General features: G+C 41.1%; 1 protein-coding gene and 1 long non-coding RNA gene across 11 annotated transcripts in view; one reads left to right on the forward strand and one right to left on the reverse strand.

The window, feature by feature from the left end:
* The window catches only part of LOC128398351 (uncharacterized), a 97,308-nt gene that overhangs the window by 12,977 nt on the left and 69,910 nt on the right, over positions 1–14,421 (forward strand). The window lies entirely within an intron of this gene.
* Positions 1–14,421, reverse strand: part of ARMC3 (armadillo repeat containing 3) — a 59,177-nt gene that overhangs the window by 5,863 nt on the left and 38,893 nt on the right. For 5 of the 7 annotated variants that reach the window (XM_053359349.1, XM_053359351.1, XM_053359352.1 and 2 more), the window contains 6 exons: positions 8,100–8,349; positions 7,368–7,504; positions 6,499–6,667; positions 5,762–5,862; positions 4,102–4,218; positions 2,229–2,312 (listed from right to left, as the gene is read on the reverse strand). In XM_053359349.1, coding sequence (XP_053215324.1) covers positions 2,229–2,312; positions 4,102–4,218; positions 5,762–5,862; positions 6,499–6,667; positions 7,368–7,504; positions 8,100–8,349 — 858 coding nt within the window. The remainder of the gene's footprint in view (positions 1–2,228; positions 2,313–4,101; positions 4,219–5,761; positions 5,863–6,498; positions 6,668–7,367; positions 7,505–8,099; positions 8,350–14,421) is intronic. The other 2 variants (XM_053359353.1, XM_053359354.1) reach the window with 2 other exon arrangements.

Raw genomic sequence — 14,421 nt, forward strand, 5'->3', positions numbered from 1 at the left:
CCCAAGCCATCTTTAGAACAAGATGCAGAAAGATCTCTGTTAGCTGGGTGATAGGCAGATAGAGCCACTAACTGCAGTTCCTGGGATTAAAGGGACCCGGAAAAACTGCAACCAAATTAACAAAAATTGCTGCCAGCTGTTTCCATTTATCCTATGAGTCACATGTTTGTTATTCTGTGTGATCATGAGCACAAGTGTGGCCAGGTATGGTTTTAACCATCTGCATATATTGTTGACAGACGAGTAGAAAATGTGGGACCTCAATAATCAGGAGAAATACTGTGTGAATTGCTCCTGTGATAGCTGTATTATCGGTATCATAATTCAAAACAGCTGTTACACACTCTGTTCAACCACTTTCATAAATTTCCGAAAGATCACACTGGCGACGAAATGTGTGCATCATGTCCATTGTGGAAGCAGCCTTCACATCTGACCCAGAATTTGACCAAAATTCATTTGTGATAGATACCTTGCCTGTTGGGAAATGCTAACATTTTGGAAATCCCAGAATATGAGGTTTTAACTGGTGAAGTCAGCTGCATAAGCGTAACTATAAAGGAGCTGAATTGGGTCCTGTATAGACACTGATGTTTTAAAAACAATACTTCCATGAATCCAAAGGCTTTCCTTTTAAAAAGCAGGAAACTTAAAAGGAAGCAAAAAACCCAAAGCAACCTAAAATAAAAAGAAATCAAACAGCAGTGGAACAACAACAACAAAATAATCAATAAAGCTGTTTTGCTGGATTGACACAAAGAAAGCTACTCTAAAGCCACAAAACACAAACATAGATCTGTTTCTCTGCACAGTCTGCATTCATCCTTCCTCCTAGATTTATGCTGCAACCCTAGACACGCTTACCTGATAGCAAGTCTCATTGACATTTTATTTACTTCTCTGAGTGGTCATCAATAGGATTGCACAGTTAGTGTCTGAATCTTGCTAGTGAGCTTGGGGAGGATTACCGTATTTTTCGCCCTATAGGACGCACCGGCCCATAGGACGCACCTAGTTTTTTGGGGGGGGGGGGAAATCAAGGAAAATTTTTTTATTTCCCCCCCAGGTTTGCGCAGCCATCCCCAAGCTAGAAGAGGGAGACGGAGCGCTCCGTCTCCCTCTTCTGCCTTCAGGGACAGCCTCCCTAGCCTCTGTGGGGCAGTGCACTCCGCTGCCCTGCAGAGGCTTTGCGCAGCCATCCCCAAGCTAGAAGAGGGAGACGGAGCGCTCCGTCTCCCTCTTCTGCCTTCAGGGACAGTCTCTCTAGCCTCCGTGGGGCAGCGGCTTGCCCCGCTATCCCCCGAGGTTGTGGGGCTGGCGGGGGGGAGAAGCAAGCTTGCTTCTCCTCCCCGCCAGCCTCCAGATCAGGTTGGGGAATAACGGGGTGGCGGCGCTGTGCCTCCCCACTGTCCCCCGAGATTTGGGCTGCAGGCTGCTTCCCGCAAGCCTTGCGAGCCCGCGGGACCTCCCGCCGGGCTTGCAAGACTTGCGGATAGCTTCCTGAAGCCTGGAGAGCGAGAGGGGTCGGTGCGCACCGACCCCTCTCGCTCTCCAGGCTTCAGCGAAAGCCTGCATTCGCCCCATAGGACGCACACACATTTCCCCTTCATTTTTGGAGGGGAAAAAGTGCGTCCTATAGGGCGAAAAATACGGTACCTACTTCTAGCCAAAATGAGAACTTAGTCCTATATAAACTTTGGGAATGCTCTGCTTTCTATGCAACTGTGATCCCCAATAAAGGATACACCATGATCTCAAGTGCCAGGGACATAGACATCAAAGACTTTTTATACAGTGCTGTTAGCCCACCCTGCCAGTCTAACATGTGCTAAAATCAACCAATATGGTATCTTAGAATAAAAACAAAATTAGTACATATGGAATATGTATTTGGAAGAATCTGAAACAACTGCCTGGATTTCTGAGTGGTTGTAGAAACTTGTTTTTATTATGTGTAATCATATATTTTACCCGTGCTTATCCCTTGGCTCCATTTCTCTCCCCTTCCCTTTGTCTTTTTTTTAGATTGGAAGCCCCTTGGGGTATAATCTTTATAAAGCACCATGTATATGAATGGTGCTAAAGGATAACTAAATAGTAGTAGTAGTAGTAGTAGTAGTAACAACAACAACAACAACAACAACAACAACAACAACAACAACAACAATAATTATAGTCTCAAGCTTCTACACTTAATAAGAATAAGAAGCTCTTAAGAATAAAAGTACCTCGATCCTTTCTCTCTACCACCTCCTTTACTGACTGAAGAAGACCGTCCTGGAGATTCTGGCTTCTCCTTCTCCTCGATTGAGCTATAGAAATTACAAAGTAATTTCCCATTTCTCCTTGACTTCTACAAGGCATAGACATTCTTAGGGTGTTGTGCACACATTGCATAGAGGGCAGTGGCAGTGATGTTAAAAACCTCCAGGTTATCCTCAGACAAAGCCAAAGGCAAAATAAAAAGTATATGGTTCACTGTGGAACACTAACACTAATACTAACAAAGAGACTGAAAATGGAGAGTAGCGCCCACTGGTGGAGGAAGAGGGGGTGGGGGAGTGCACCACCACCCGCAGCGCGATCCTGGTGGGGTGCCATCGCAGCTGCCCCCTGCCTACGCTGGGCGCCACGCCCCCACAGGCAGCGCACCACTCTCCAGGACGCGCACCCCACCCCACCCCTGGGACGCACGGCAGCCACGCCCATGCCTACTCACCGGGGGCAGTCCACCCCGCCCCCCAGTGCCGGAGCATGTAGCTCTGCCACTGATAGCACCTTCATAAGGAATGCATTCAAGGTGGCCAGCTGCTAGTAAATTAGCATGCTGGTTAATAAAATGCTTCTTCCCTGTATTTAACCTTATCCCCCCCCCTTTCTTAAATACCAAGCAAGGAAGCAAGCAAGCAAGCAAGCAAGCAAGCAAGCAAGCAAGCAAATAAACAGAAACAGAAAAAGCATTAACTTATTACCACTTACAATAGCAGAATAAATACTTATTTACTATGAACTGGATCCAGACTAATTTAGTTGCACTTAGTTCCTACTGAAATCAATATAAAAAGTTATTAATGATGAACAAGTTCATTGATTTAAATGGGAGCTATTACATTGATTTCTGTGCAAAACAGTGCAACATTATACATGTCTGCTCAGTAGTAAACTCCACTAAGTTCAATGGGATTTATTTCCAGGTAAGAGAGTATAGAACCTGTGGCCCTTCTAGGGTTGCTGACCTACAACTTACATCATCCCTAACCGTTGACCATGCTTGCTAGGGCTGATGGGAGTCCATTGTTATCTAGAAAGCCACAGATCTGCCACCCCTGTTGTATAGGATTGTGACCTTAGATTGGATCCAACCCTATTAATTCACTGGACATTTTAAATCAAATATAAAAATTAGAAGACTGGCTTTTTACACCCGGAGAGAAGAATATAGTCAGTAGCATTCAAAACCAGATGTTACTGGCATTAAGGAACAGAGATAAAGTTTTTCATGCTTGAATGCAGATCTGCATTGGGGGAAATATACATGACTGTTGATGGCATTGTTATTTCACACTTCTTTCATTATAATGTGTATTATTGTATATAAATCATGTTGTGCAGTTGTCTTAAGCGATTACATTAGATGCGCGAAATCAGAAGGACTGTATCTGCGGAATCAAGAATTCATGAAGGGAGCCACAGGGATTGTGAAATATTTACTGGGGGTTTGGATGTCATATATATTTTGTCCTTATTACATTTGGGTTGGTAGATCTCGCTTATACTGTTGCATGCAATTTATAAGGGTTTCCTCTGCTTAGCACAGATTTTGGATAAATGGTGTTTAGATGTTGTATGATTAGTTTCAATCCTTTAAAACTGCAGACTGCCCTGCATGCCTTGGCAGGAAGGTGGTATATAAATGCAATGAATGAATGAATTGAATGAATTTTCAAATTTTACTTCCTCGTTCTGGTTTCAAATGCTGACCAGGGAGATGCATATTTGGTTGGTCTAAACATACTCATTTTCACCTAATTCAGAACAGTTTTCATCAAGTTTAGAATTACACCCAGAGGGAAACTGTGATTCCAAAGCTCAAATACATACCTAGCTCTTTCTCTACTAATTTTTCTGTTAGTACTACTGCTGGAGTTTGTAACTCGGCTGCTAAGAAAATCTTGTGGTGATTTTTCATCTGTTGCAACAGGAGGAGCTGTGAGTTCACTGGAACAATAAAGGATGCTATGCTGTTGCTGCACACCATAATATCAGACAAATAAGTATTTTGCCCACATAACAGAATAAAATGTAATCTGTACAAAAAAGTAGAAGTATGTATCACACGGGGAGCGAAGGAGCATGCCTGAAGACAGGGATGCCTACCCTTTTTCAATCAATGGGCCACACGCCTGCTGTAGATATGGCCAAAATGGCCAACAGCCACTCCTTTACACAGATGTGCATGTGCACACAAACCCTCGCCATATTTACAGCACATGTACAGACCACACACGCATCTCACAGGCAGTCAAGTATGCACACTACATTTTGATGGCCCCCTTCAAAGTGCCAATTCTAAGGAGCCCAGATCCTTTCAGCCTCCCCCAAAATATTTTGGCGAGCCCTGCCCAAAAAATTGATTATGCTGATCCTCCCCAGCCTGCTCCATCACTGTCATGTGAGAGCACATGTAAGACGCCTCCCTCTGTCCCGGGGCACCCTCCTTCCTCCCCTCCCCTCTGCGTCCTCAGCCTAGCGCTAGCACTCCATGAGCCCCCGCCATGGAGGGGACTTGGCTACTGGCACCAGTTGGTGTCTGGGTGGGGAGAGGAGATGTAAGTGGTCACAAAAAATGAAGGAGTATTCCTTCCTGAGCTCTAAGCCCTATTTGCAACAGTTGCTATTGCAAGAAGGCCCCAGAGCACAGGAAAGAGGGAGTGGTGCTGTGATAGAAGGAGAAGAAGCATTTTTCAAAGTAAATCAAGTTAGAGGCACCCAGTTTTTGGGTTGCTGAACAAATGCGGGGGTGTCACCTGGGGACCCCTCAAGAGAAGAGATTTTTTGTTTTGTTTTTAAAAGCAAAATTATTGGGGGTTTCAAAAATACTCTTGGCAGTCAGCTCCAGCACACAGGCTAGCCAACCCCTATCCTAAGAATAGTCTAGGTGGTGTGTCAGCAGGAAAAAGCCTGTTGAAGTACATGGGACTGGACTGAGGATGTGCGTAACCTTCAAAGAGGGATGCAACTAGAGGCATTCCTTTCTTGTCATGGTCTTTTAGACAGTACCCCTGCCATTCTATTCACTTTTTTTCCTTTTTGGGTTGTGTGTTTTCTTTCTTATCTTTTCCACTTCTATGTATTCCTGTTCCTATTTTCAGTCTTTCCTTGGACGTTTTCTTTTGTTTGCAAGATGGCTTCAACTTAAACTGCAGGTGTTGAGAAAGTTGCTTTAAAAAAACCCTCAATGCACAACAACGCTTTGGGTAAAATGTGATGTGACAGCTTCCTAAATTCCTAGCATAATTAAAAGTGATAAAACCAAAATTATCCACAAATTGTAGATAGTTGGTAGCCTTCTGTGAGTGCAAAGGCTCTTGATCCAGATAGGTTTGCTAATGGAAGAGGAAGGAAGGGGATGTTTGCTGATTTCCCCTCCCTACAACCCCGCACCCCCCCCCCCGCGAACATCTCCCAGAAATCTTTTTTGCAGGGTCCTCAATCTCATGTAACATGCAATATAGGTCAAAGTAGTGTTTAACAGACTCACAGTTCTGGTGTTTTAGAATTTACTAAGATTATAGCACGGCGATCATTAAGCTGCTGAGCACTGAGTTCCTCCAGTGACAGTAGTTTTACACCTGGTTTTACCTATGTAGGAAGATTAGAATGAAGCACAAGATGTAAGTCAACGTAGGTTTCAAGGAAACTTGACTGTCTCTAGGTGAGCCACCAAAACGGTTAATCTTGCCCGGCTGCTCAGAGCAGCAGAGGATTGGCTCAGGGAGTGTGCGGACAGATGGACTCCTAGCCACTCCAAGCCAGAGGGGGCCAACCTAACAAACCCCTAGGTACAACCCTGACTGGAGCAGGCATAGCAGACTTTAGGGTTTGTAAGCTCTAATTTATATTTTAATAGAATCCTAAGGTCCACCAAGGTCAGAGCTAGAATGAGTATCAGTCCTGGAGTGGGTGTTTCTCAGCATACTGCCATGAATGGGCTGCCAACCAAGACTGACTGCCTCATGCATCCCCTCCCTACATCCTGTGCTGTCATTTGAGCTGCAACTGGCTGCAATTGAAGCTGGGTAGTTGTCATTTTTTATGCCTCACTGCATTGCAACTTGCCAGCCCATCAGCTAATGGAAGTATGATGGGTTGTTTCATGTATGTGAAGTCTTAGCTTGCAAAAGATTTGGGGCATTATTGATACACAGGGTTTATAAATAGAGCAAGAAGACAGGCAGTAGCCCTCTGAAGATTTTAACATACTTAAAGTAAACTTACCTGTCCAAAGTCATAGAACCCATCTGTTATTATGTTGCTGGATGTTAAAAAACCCATTTGGCTATATTTCTGTGGAAGGTTGTGATCAAGTATTGAATCCAAAGCTGCATCACTGAAGTTGTTTTTGCGCCCAATGGACAGGTTAATTTCTTCAAGGATATCTAAAGCACTGTTCCAGAAACAGAAGTACACAATAAAAAGGGTTATTTGTACTCTAACCCATTAAAAAAACATCTTATTCTAATATAATATAATGCCTATTAATATCTGATCTAATCTAGCTTGATCTGTTATGGCAAAGAGACTCATTCTGCAATTAGTTATGTCTGTTTTAGTTCTCTGTATAGTAGAACTAAGCCATTTCTAGTTCTCTGTAGAGTAAGACCACTGTATAACAGTTACAGTGGTGCAAAACTGTGCCTGAATAAGCTGTGAAATAATTTATCTCAATCAGAATTTAAGAAATTAAAAATACATCTCTATGTGAAATTCTCAGAGCAGGGATCCTTATGTAGTCAAAACAGGATAACCTGTACACATGGAGGTGGTTATCAGGAGGCTTGCAAAACTGCCAAGGTTTGTAGAAGTAAAAAAAAGTATTCAGGAGAAAAAATTTATGTGGGTGTGAAAGAGGGGGGATATGCAGGCATAATGAAAAACCATTAAGACTGAGCATGTTCAGGCACATAATACTGGTTGTTGGTAGGGAAATGTAAACTAAGGAAAGTGAGAATGTAATGGAGTATCCTGAAGAAGGGCATGGCCAGCTGACTAGAACCCTGAACAGGAGCATTACACACACATATAAATTCTTGATTACAAGTTCTGCAGTCACCATTAATAGTCACTCTGGGATTCCTACTACTCACCCTAGCCTGGTCATTGCAGCAGCGGTTGGATCATCAGCTGCACAAACCATAACAGCCCAACAGGCATTTCTTCGGACTTCATCATGTTTAGAATATAGGAGCTTAATAAGAGGGTCAAGCCCTCCTGAATTCCGCAACTAAAAAAGAAAAAAAGATACATTGCTTGCTTGCTTGTCAAAGAATACATTCATTCAAGTAGGAATATTGTCCACTATAGACAGCACTTGGCAACACTAGGCTGAAAAATGAAGGTTATGTCTGCACTGTGTTTGCTTCTCAGAACAAACTGAAGCAGAATAAATCCACCACCAGTACTGTATTAATTGTGTCAAGAGCATGCTGAATGTTGCAATAAAACACCAGTCCCTGGTGAGGCTCCACTGATATCCCTCAAATGAAGAAACCAGAGATTGAACATGGGATCTTCTGTATACAAAAGCATATGCTTCAATATGAAGCTAGTACCCCACCTCTAGTTTGCTTCATTCATACCCCACCCCCAAACTTGCATAGTGCACCATGGTAAAATTTCCCTGCACAAATTTTATGTACTGTAACAAAGACAGCACATACTTGGTTCCTAATTTTTATATAAGAACCACAAACTAGATCTTTTCTAGGAAGCATAATAAATGCACTGATTCAAGAAAGCTGCACAAAGCAAAAGATACCAGAGTCCCCCCCCCCCCAATCATGATTTTCAAAGCAGATGCTGCATTGCATGTACCTCACCTCAGTCCTGGCATCCGCATCACAACCAACTGCAGCGACGGTAAGAGCTGCTCGGCTTTGCACTATGCTGTTGGTGGAATGCAGTGGTTCTACAATTGCTGTCATAATACCATGGCTCTGGATGCTGAGACGCAGAGGCTCCTGGGTGGCCAGGTTGGTGAGAACAGTAGCAGCACTTGCAACGACCCCATCTCTCTTAGAACTCAGAAGGTTGATCAGTGGCTCAATGCCATCAGCTTCCGCCACTGCACTAGAACAGGGGATAAAAAGGGGAGATCCCCAAAGCTATTTTAATTTTTAAGCTGAGGAAAGAAACCATCCTTAACGTATCCCTTTATAAGACATATCTACTGCTTATGCTGACATTCAAAAACCAGCGCAGATGCTCATGTGTATTGAGGCTGAAACATTTACAGCACATACACACGTTTCCTTAGATGTCCAATCGAGCTCAAGTAAGTGTGCACAGGATGTGCCATTTCCATTTCTAATCCTACCCTTTCTTCAGCCTGAAGTTACCTATCAGTAGTGCAATCTAAGCAGAGGAATTCTTTTTGCATGCATGCATATTATTATTTTTGTAAAGAACATAAGCCATATGCCCAACTGAGTATCATTTCATAGTCATTTTATAGTAGGCTCATCTGTTTGTTAAACAAAACTTGGCAGAAGTGTTAGCATAGGAAATATACAGATGGAAATCTCAGTTGTCCATGTGCTCTGCTATTTATATCCTTGCTGTTAAGCACCAACCTCTACATGTTTACTCTGAATTAAGCCATAGAAAGTGTGCTTAGGACTACAGTCTTACAGGAGGGAAGGCCTGGTAATTTTTAGTCAGAGGTAAGGATCGCTGAGCACAATGGATTGGAGCGATAGGGCACAATTCTATACTAAGCTTAAGGGAGCAATCCTATACTTCCTGGGTGGGTGGGTGGCTGAGCTGCCATAGGATGTTTCACTTTCTGTGGGTGAAGAGGGGAGGTTCACAGGCAGAGACCTCTGCAGTGCAACAGCTGTTACTCTATTGGCTGGTGGTGCTTCAGAGGCAGTAGGCCATAAACAGGGCATTCTGGGGATGGATCAGGGCAAGACTCAGATGTACTGAATTCAAAGCCCCCTTGTTCCTCTGACATGGCCTGAAAGGGGCAAAAAGCACACCAGCTCTGGATCTTATTTTCTCAATTGGGGGGAGGTATTAGAAGACCCAGTTGGTTGGTGTGTGTGGAAATTCCACCCTACAACTTCTGCCCTGGCCATTGTGAACCATCAGAGCTTAGGAAGTAGCAGTTTCTCCATTTTAGGTTTGCTCTGTTAATGAAATTTTAATCTTCATCCATCAAAGGAAAAAACAGTCACTGGTCCAAGTTCCCCCATTTCAAATCAAGTAAATTTGTTAAATTTACTTTTAACACTTTTATCTGACTCTAACTCAAAGGAGTTCAGAATTTGATTTCCAAGTTTAGAGAGTCAGGCCCGCTTAGCTTCAACAGCTGAATTACCCATGTCCTTCATTCAGACCTGAGAAACATGGTTCCAGCTAAAGAATCTCAAGCAGAAGAATGCACTGTGCATACAATATGGTATGTGAGAATCTCTCCCTTCTGTCAACAGAAATGCCTCAATTATGAACAATTTAATATCTGTGCTTACTTTCATAAATGTTTTTGATGGCATGTAATAGTAGTAAAAACAACAACTTTATTATTTGTACCCTGCCCATCGGACTGGGTTGCCCCAGCCACTCTGAAACATAATAAAACTTCAAAAATTAAAAACTTCCCTACACAGTGCTGCCTTCAGATGTCTTCTAAAGGTTGCATAATTACTTATCACCTTGTAAACATTTAGAAAATTATTTCCCTTTCATATTAAGCTTAGTGATTAAGTTTTGATAGCTAGCATTTTTATTCTACTGTGTGATCATTTTATTGTAAGTTCATGATTAAATGCTTCGTTTTATACCCTACAATAATTTATCTCCTGAATCACTGCCTACAAAATCCAAATGAATCTTGGGGGCAAGGATAAAATTTAACATGCTGCCACCATGATAGTATGAATCACTAAATACTAATATTTTATTCAGTGTATTCTGAAGGCCTAAGGCCAGGCTATAGGACAAAACATTTTTTGATTCTGGATCTGGTTAAAAGATCCTGATGTTTCTTCTAAAAAGGTACAACTGTATACCTTAACTAGGGAATAAGTTCCACTGAACACAGTGGGGTTTACTTGCAAGTAAATGTGCACTGGACTGCAATGTTAAATATTAATCCAAGTAATTAGGCAGTCTATTGAAAGATGGATACAATTTGTTGGAAATTCCCAAAGAACCAACACAGGAAATAAATTAAATGGGGTTTAGAAGCAAATACAGTATTTAGCATAAAAATAAAAGAAAGTGACAAAACTGGCTTTAACCTTGTTCTAGCTAGCAACACCCCCTTTCTGGATTGTAGGAAGAACAGGGATGAAAAATCTGTAGTCTAAGGTCCATTTCACAGTCAGTCTTAAGCTTTAGGCAAAACACATGCCCTAGACTACAATTCTTCAAGGGCATGGAAGTTTAAAAGAGGCAGAAAATAATGAAAAGTCTTCACAGATCCACATTCAACCCAACCAATGACAACAAATAAAAGACAAGTTCAGCTATACCTTAAATAAGAAAATACTTTCCTGAATGGAGGCGGAGAAGAATTTCCGCTTATAATGTGGACTCATTAGAAGTCTGTGAGTCATAGTGACTTTAGAAGGCATGGTTCTGAAAAGAACAAGTAGTCCATCTCAGATGAATTTTGACTATGTTGGCCAGCAGAGGCTTTCTAGAATATGGATATTTCCCAGTTCTATGTGAAGATGGCAGGTGTTGAACCTAAGACCTTTTGCATACAGAACATGTGCTCCACCACTCAATTACATCCTCTATTTCTAGGATGCCCATACTCATGCTGATGCAATGAGGACTCATATTTTAAAGATCCAAAGTCCTGATCCCGCATATTTGGAAATATGGATTAGGCTTAGGATATAAGACTGTTTCTTTTTCACAACTCTTTGGTAGTCCCACCTATAAGAATATGGTCCTATGGGAACATGAGATGTACCGTGGTTGGGTCAGAATAGTGGGATCTTCTAGAAGCTTGATGGGTCTTTTTCTTCTAGCTTTAATGAAAATTAAAATTTAGTCATTTTGAACTTCCCAATCTTCAGAGTCCTACAAAATTAAAGGAGGGATTCTGTGCCCAGTGTTTTGAGCCAAAAGTATAACTTGGCATTCTTTTGTACAAAGACAATGAGCAAATATGTCCCACAGCAGCTGGTATTTTGTGGGAGGGGAGGGGTGGGGTGTTATTGGTTTGTGGGTTTTTTGTTCTTGTTTTTATTGTGTATTGTTTGTTTTTATATTTTTATGTTGTGCACTGCCCTGAGATCTACAGATGAAGGGTGGTGTGCAAATTTTACTACTACTACTACTACTTCCAACTATATTACTTTGCTCTAACCATAACAGATACCTACAACTCAGGATACCAAATCATGCATCTGATGAAGTGAAGTGTAATCCACAACAACTTATGCCGTAATAAATGTATTCGTCTTTAGGGTGTCATCAGATTCTTCTTTGTTGTTGCTGTGAGAGACTAACATAGCTTATCCCTCTGGGATATTGGCATACGCATTGTGTTAAGTTCTGCAGGCTGTCACTAGGGGTCAGTGTTAAGTCACACATTAATACAACAGAGGCGAGCTAGTAGTTTATTCCAGACCTCAAGCACAGAAGGACAGTAAGTTTATGGGGAAAACATAACATTATATAAAAAAATCACAAATTATCTTTTAAAAACAAGGTTCAGTAGAATATTCACAATTTAGATACAAACTCAACAAGAATGTTGTCTGCGGCAGCATTATCTCTGTTTTATCTAATTCAACAAACCATATGCCACTTGTAGTCTTACTTGTGGGGGAAGAGTTTAATTTGCTGTTTGGTGGTTGCACTTGACTGATGCTACTCATAAAGCATTTCCTGAAATCTCCAGTGATGTTTGAGGCATTTCTGATGAACACAGAGTTTATATTTGCATTTTGGTACAAGGGGACAGCTTATGGCTGTGTGCTCAATAAATGCTGAAGGTCTGAAATGAAATTGATAGCCTGTAGCTAAGGCTGAAGGAGAAGAGTTTGTATTACACCATTGATACCATCCAGTCTAATGACTTGATGATTCTTACACCAACAGGAATATCTTGTAAGAAACTGTCACGAAAACTTCTTCTGGTATGTCTTTGTTCTTCTGATAAAGTGGCATTCCTGTAAGTCCTCTTCCATTCTACATGTGCAAACAGCATGGGATTCCCAATAATTATGGTGATGTGGCTATTCTAGCTGTTGCATTCAAACAAAAGACAGTCCTCAGATCAATGGGACACCAAAAGATGACAGAATTTCATTTGTTTTGAAATAATTTCTGCTATGTTCGATCTGTGATAAACTGCTCATATAAACAGATATATCCAGAATTGTCTTTACTAAGCTCTTGGCAAATTAAAGTCAGCTTTCTGTGACTTTTCCAGTAATGATTTCTCATATGAAGTTTGAAATTTTAAGCCTGGGAAAACTAGGTAGGCTCCCATAAATGAGTTATGTGGGCATACTGAACGTTGCACATGGTTCAGCTTATCAATTTGTGTTTGCCACTGAGCATAGCAATACTAAATATTGTGAATACAAATACAGTGAATTCAACTTGGCACAACATATTGTTGCATGGAACCCCAATTTCCAAGCGGTGCGATATTCCACAGGTTTCAGGTGCTTATCTAGGATTTGTGTTTCCTTTTGAGATAAGGCACAGTTGTCATACGTCCAAAATTTCCTGGACATAGCCGGTATTCAGCCCTTGTAAACAGCGTCCAAGCGGAAATTGCTGAAATGCCTGCGAAAATCCAGATGTATGGCAGCCCATGTCGTAGTGTTGTTTTTGGTGATTGTCATTTAAAATAGCTCAAAAACCTCGGGTTCTTGCAATTTTGCCAAATTGTTTTTCTGGTATATGGTTTATTTACACAAAAGTACAACTTGAGGCTACGATGGAGAGATTACAGCATTAACACCCCCAAAGCATCTTGTTTCTCCCATAGCTGCAGCCTTGGATCCAGACATTGCTCTTTGACTCTGCAGCTTGCTGCTTTACTTCTAGGTCACATCACTCCAAACTGTCAACACTAAACTCTAGCTTCATCCTTCTAACTAACCATGAGTCCAGACTCTAAAATTAATTAACTGTATAAACCACTAGTTCCCATCCCTGTGTCAAAATTTATATTATAAGTCATAGTAAGCAGGAAATTGACTTTTTGCTTATGAAAACTGTTAAGCTCCATATCTAAAATTGATACAAATAATACAACTTAAGAACTAATTCAGGTCAGTTCATCCTTAATATTTATGTGACAGTCAGTGTTTTCTCAAAATATTTCAAAGAGAATTAAAACAAAACCAAAACCTTGACACAACAAACTAATGAAACAAAGTCATTTATTCTAGTATCCTCTGTGTAGTGAAGAGTGAACAGTGGTAACTTGTTACCAAGAATAATTAATATTTATGGCAGTAATTTAAATCCAGTATAATATTCGCCTAATCTTTGTTTTACAGAAGCTGTTTATGTTGGCAGGTTTTGGGAGCTTGTTAAAATATAAATAGCATTTAGAAGGCAACTACTTGCCTCATTTTACATTTAACAACTTGTATAATACATATATTGTGTATTAATAAATAACACATGGTTCAATCTCAATAAAAGTGGTACCAGTAGAACAGAATGACCAATAGATGGCAGTGATACTGTAAAATAATGTCCAGCCTATTAAATCAGTGGTTAGTTTTAATAGTGAACTGCTGGTACAGTTTTGATTATTTTATAACTGGATTGATGGGAAATCAACCAGCACACACAAGTTTACTGAGGAGATGCTCATGGACTTTGCAGCAGTAACATGAGTGCCTCCTTGGGGTCAGATTTTCAGTCAAGCTTTTATCTGAAACCGAGATGGAAAACATGAGCCTAGCTCATGTTTTTCTACAGCCTAGCTCACATTTACCTTTTCCTTTCTTGACTTTCTGAAAATCCACCTTTCATTTTGGAGGCTGAAATTTCTTTGAAAATGTGGCTCTGGACATTCAGTCTTATGCTTTCCTTTGCTTATGCTTGCTTTAGCTAATACATAGCAAGCCATGATATGTTGCTATAACCAAAGGAGCAACCTATGGTAGGCAAATAGGACTGTACAAGTCCTTTGCATCCTGTACCAAAAGC

This window comes from Podarcis raffonei, chromosome 12 (assembly GCF_027172205.1).
Source record: "Podarcis raffonei isolate rPodRaf1 chromosome 12, rPodRaf1.pri, whole genome shotgun sequence".
Classification (NCBI taxonomy): Eukaryota; Metazoa; Chordata; class Lepidosauria; order Squamata; family Lacertidae; genus Podarcis; species Podarcis raffonei.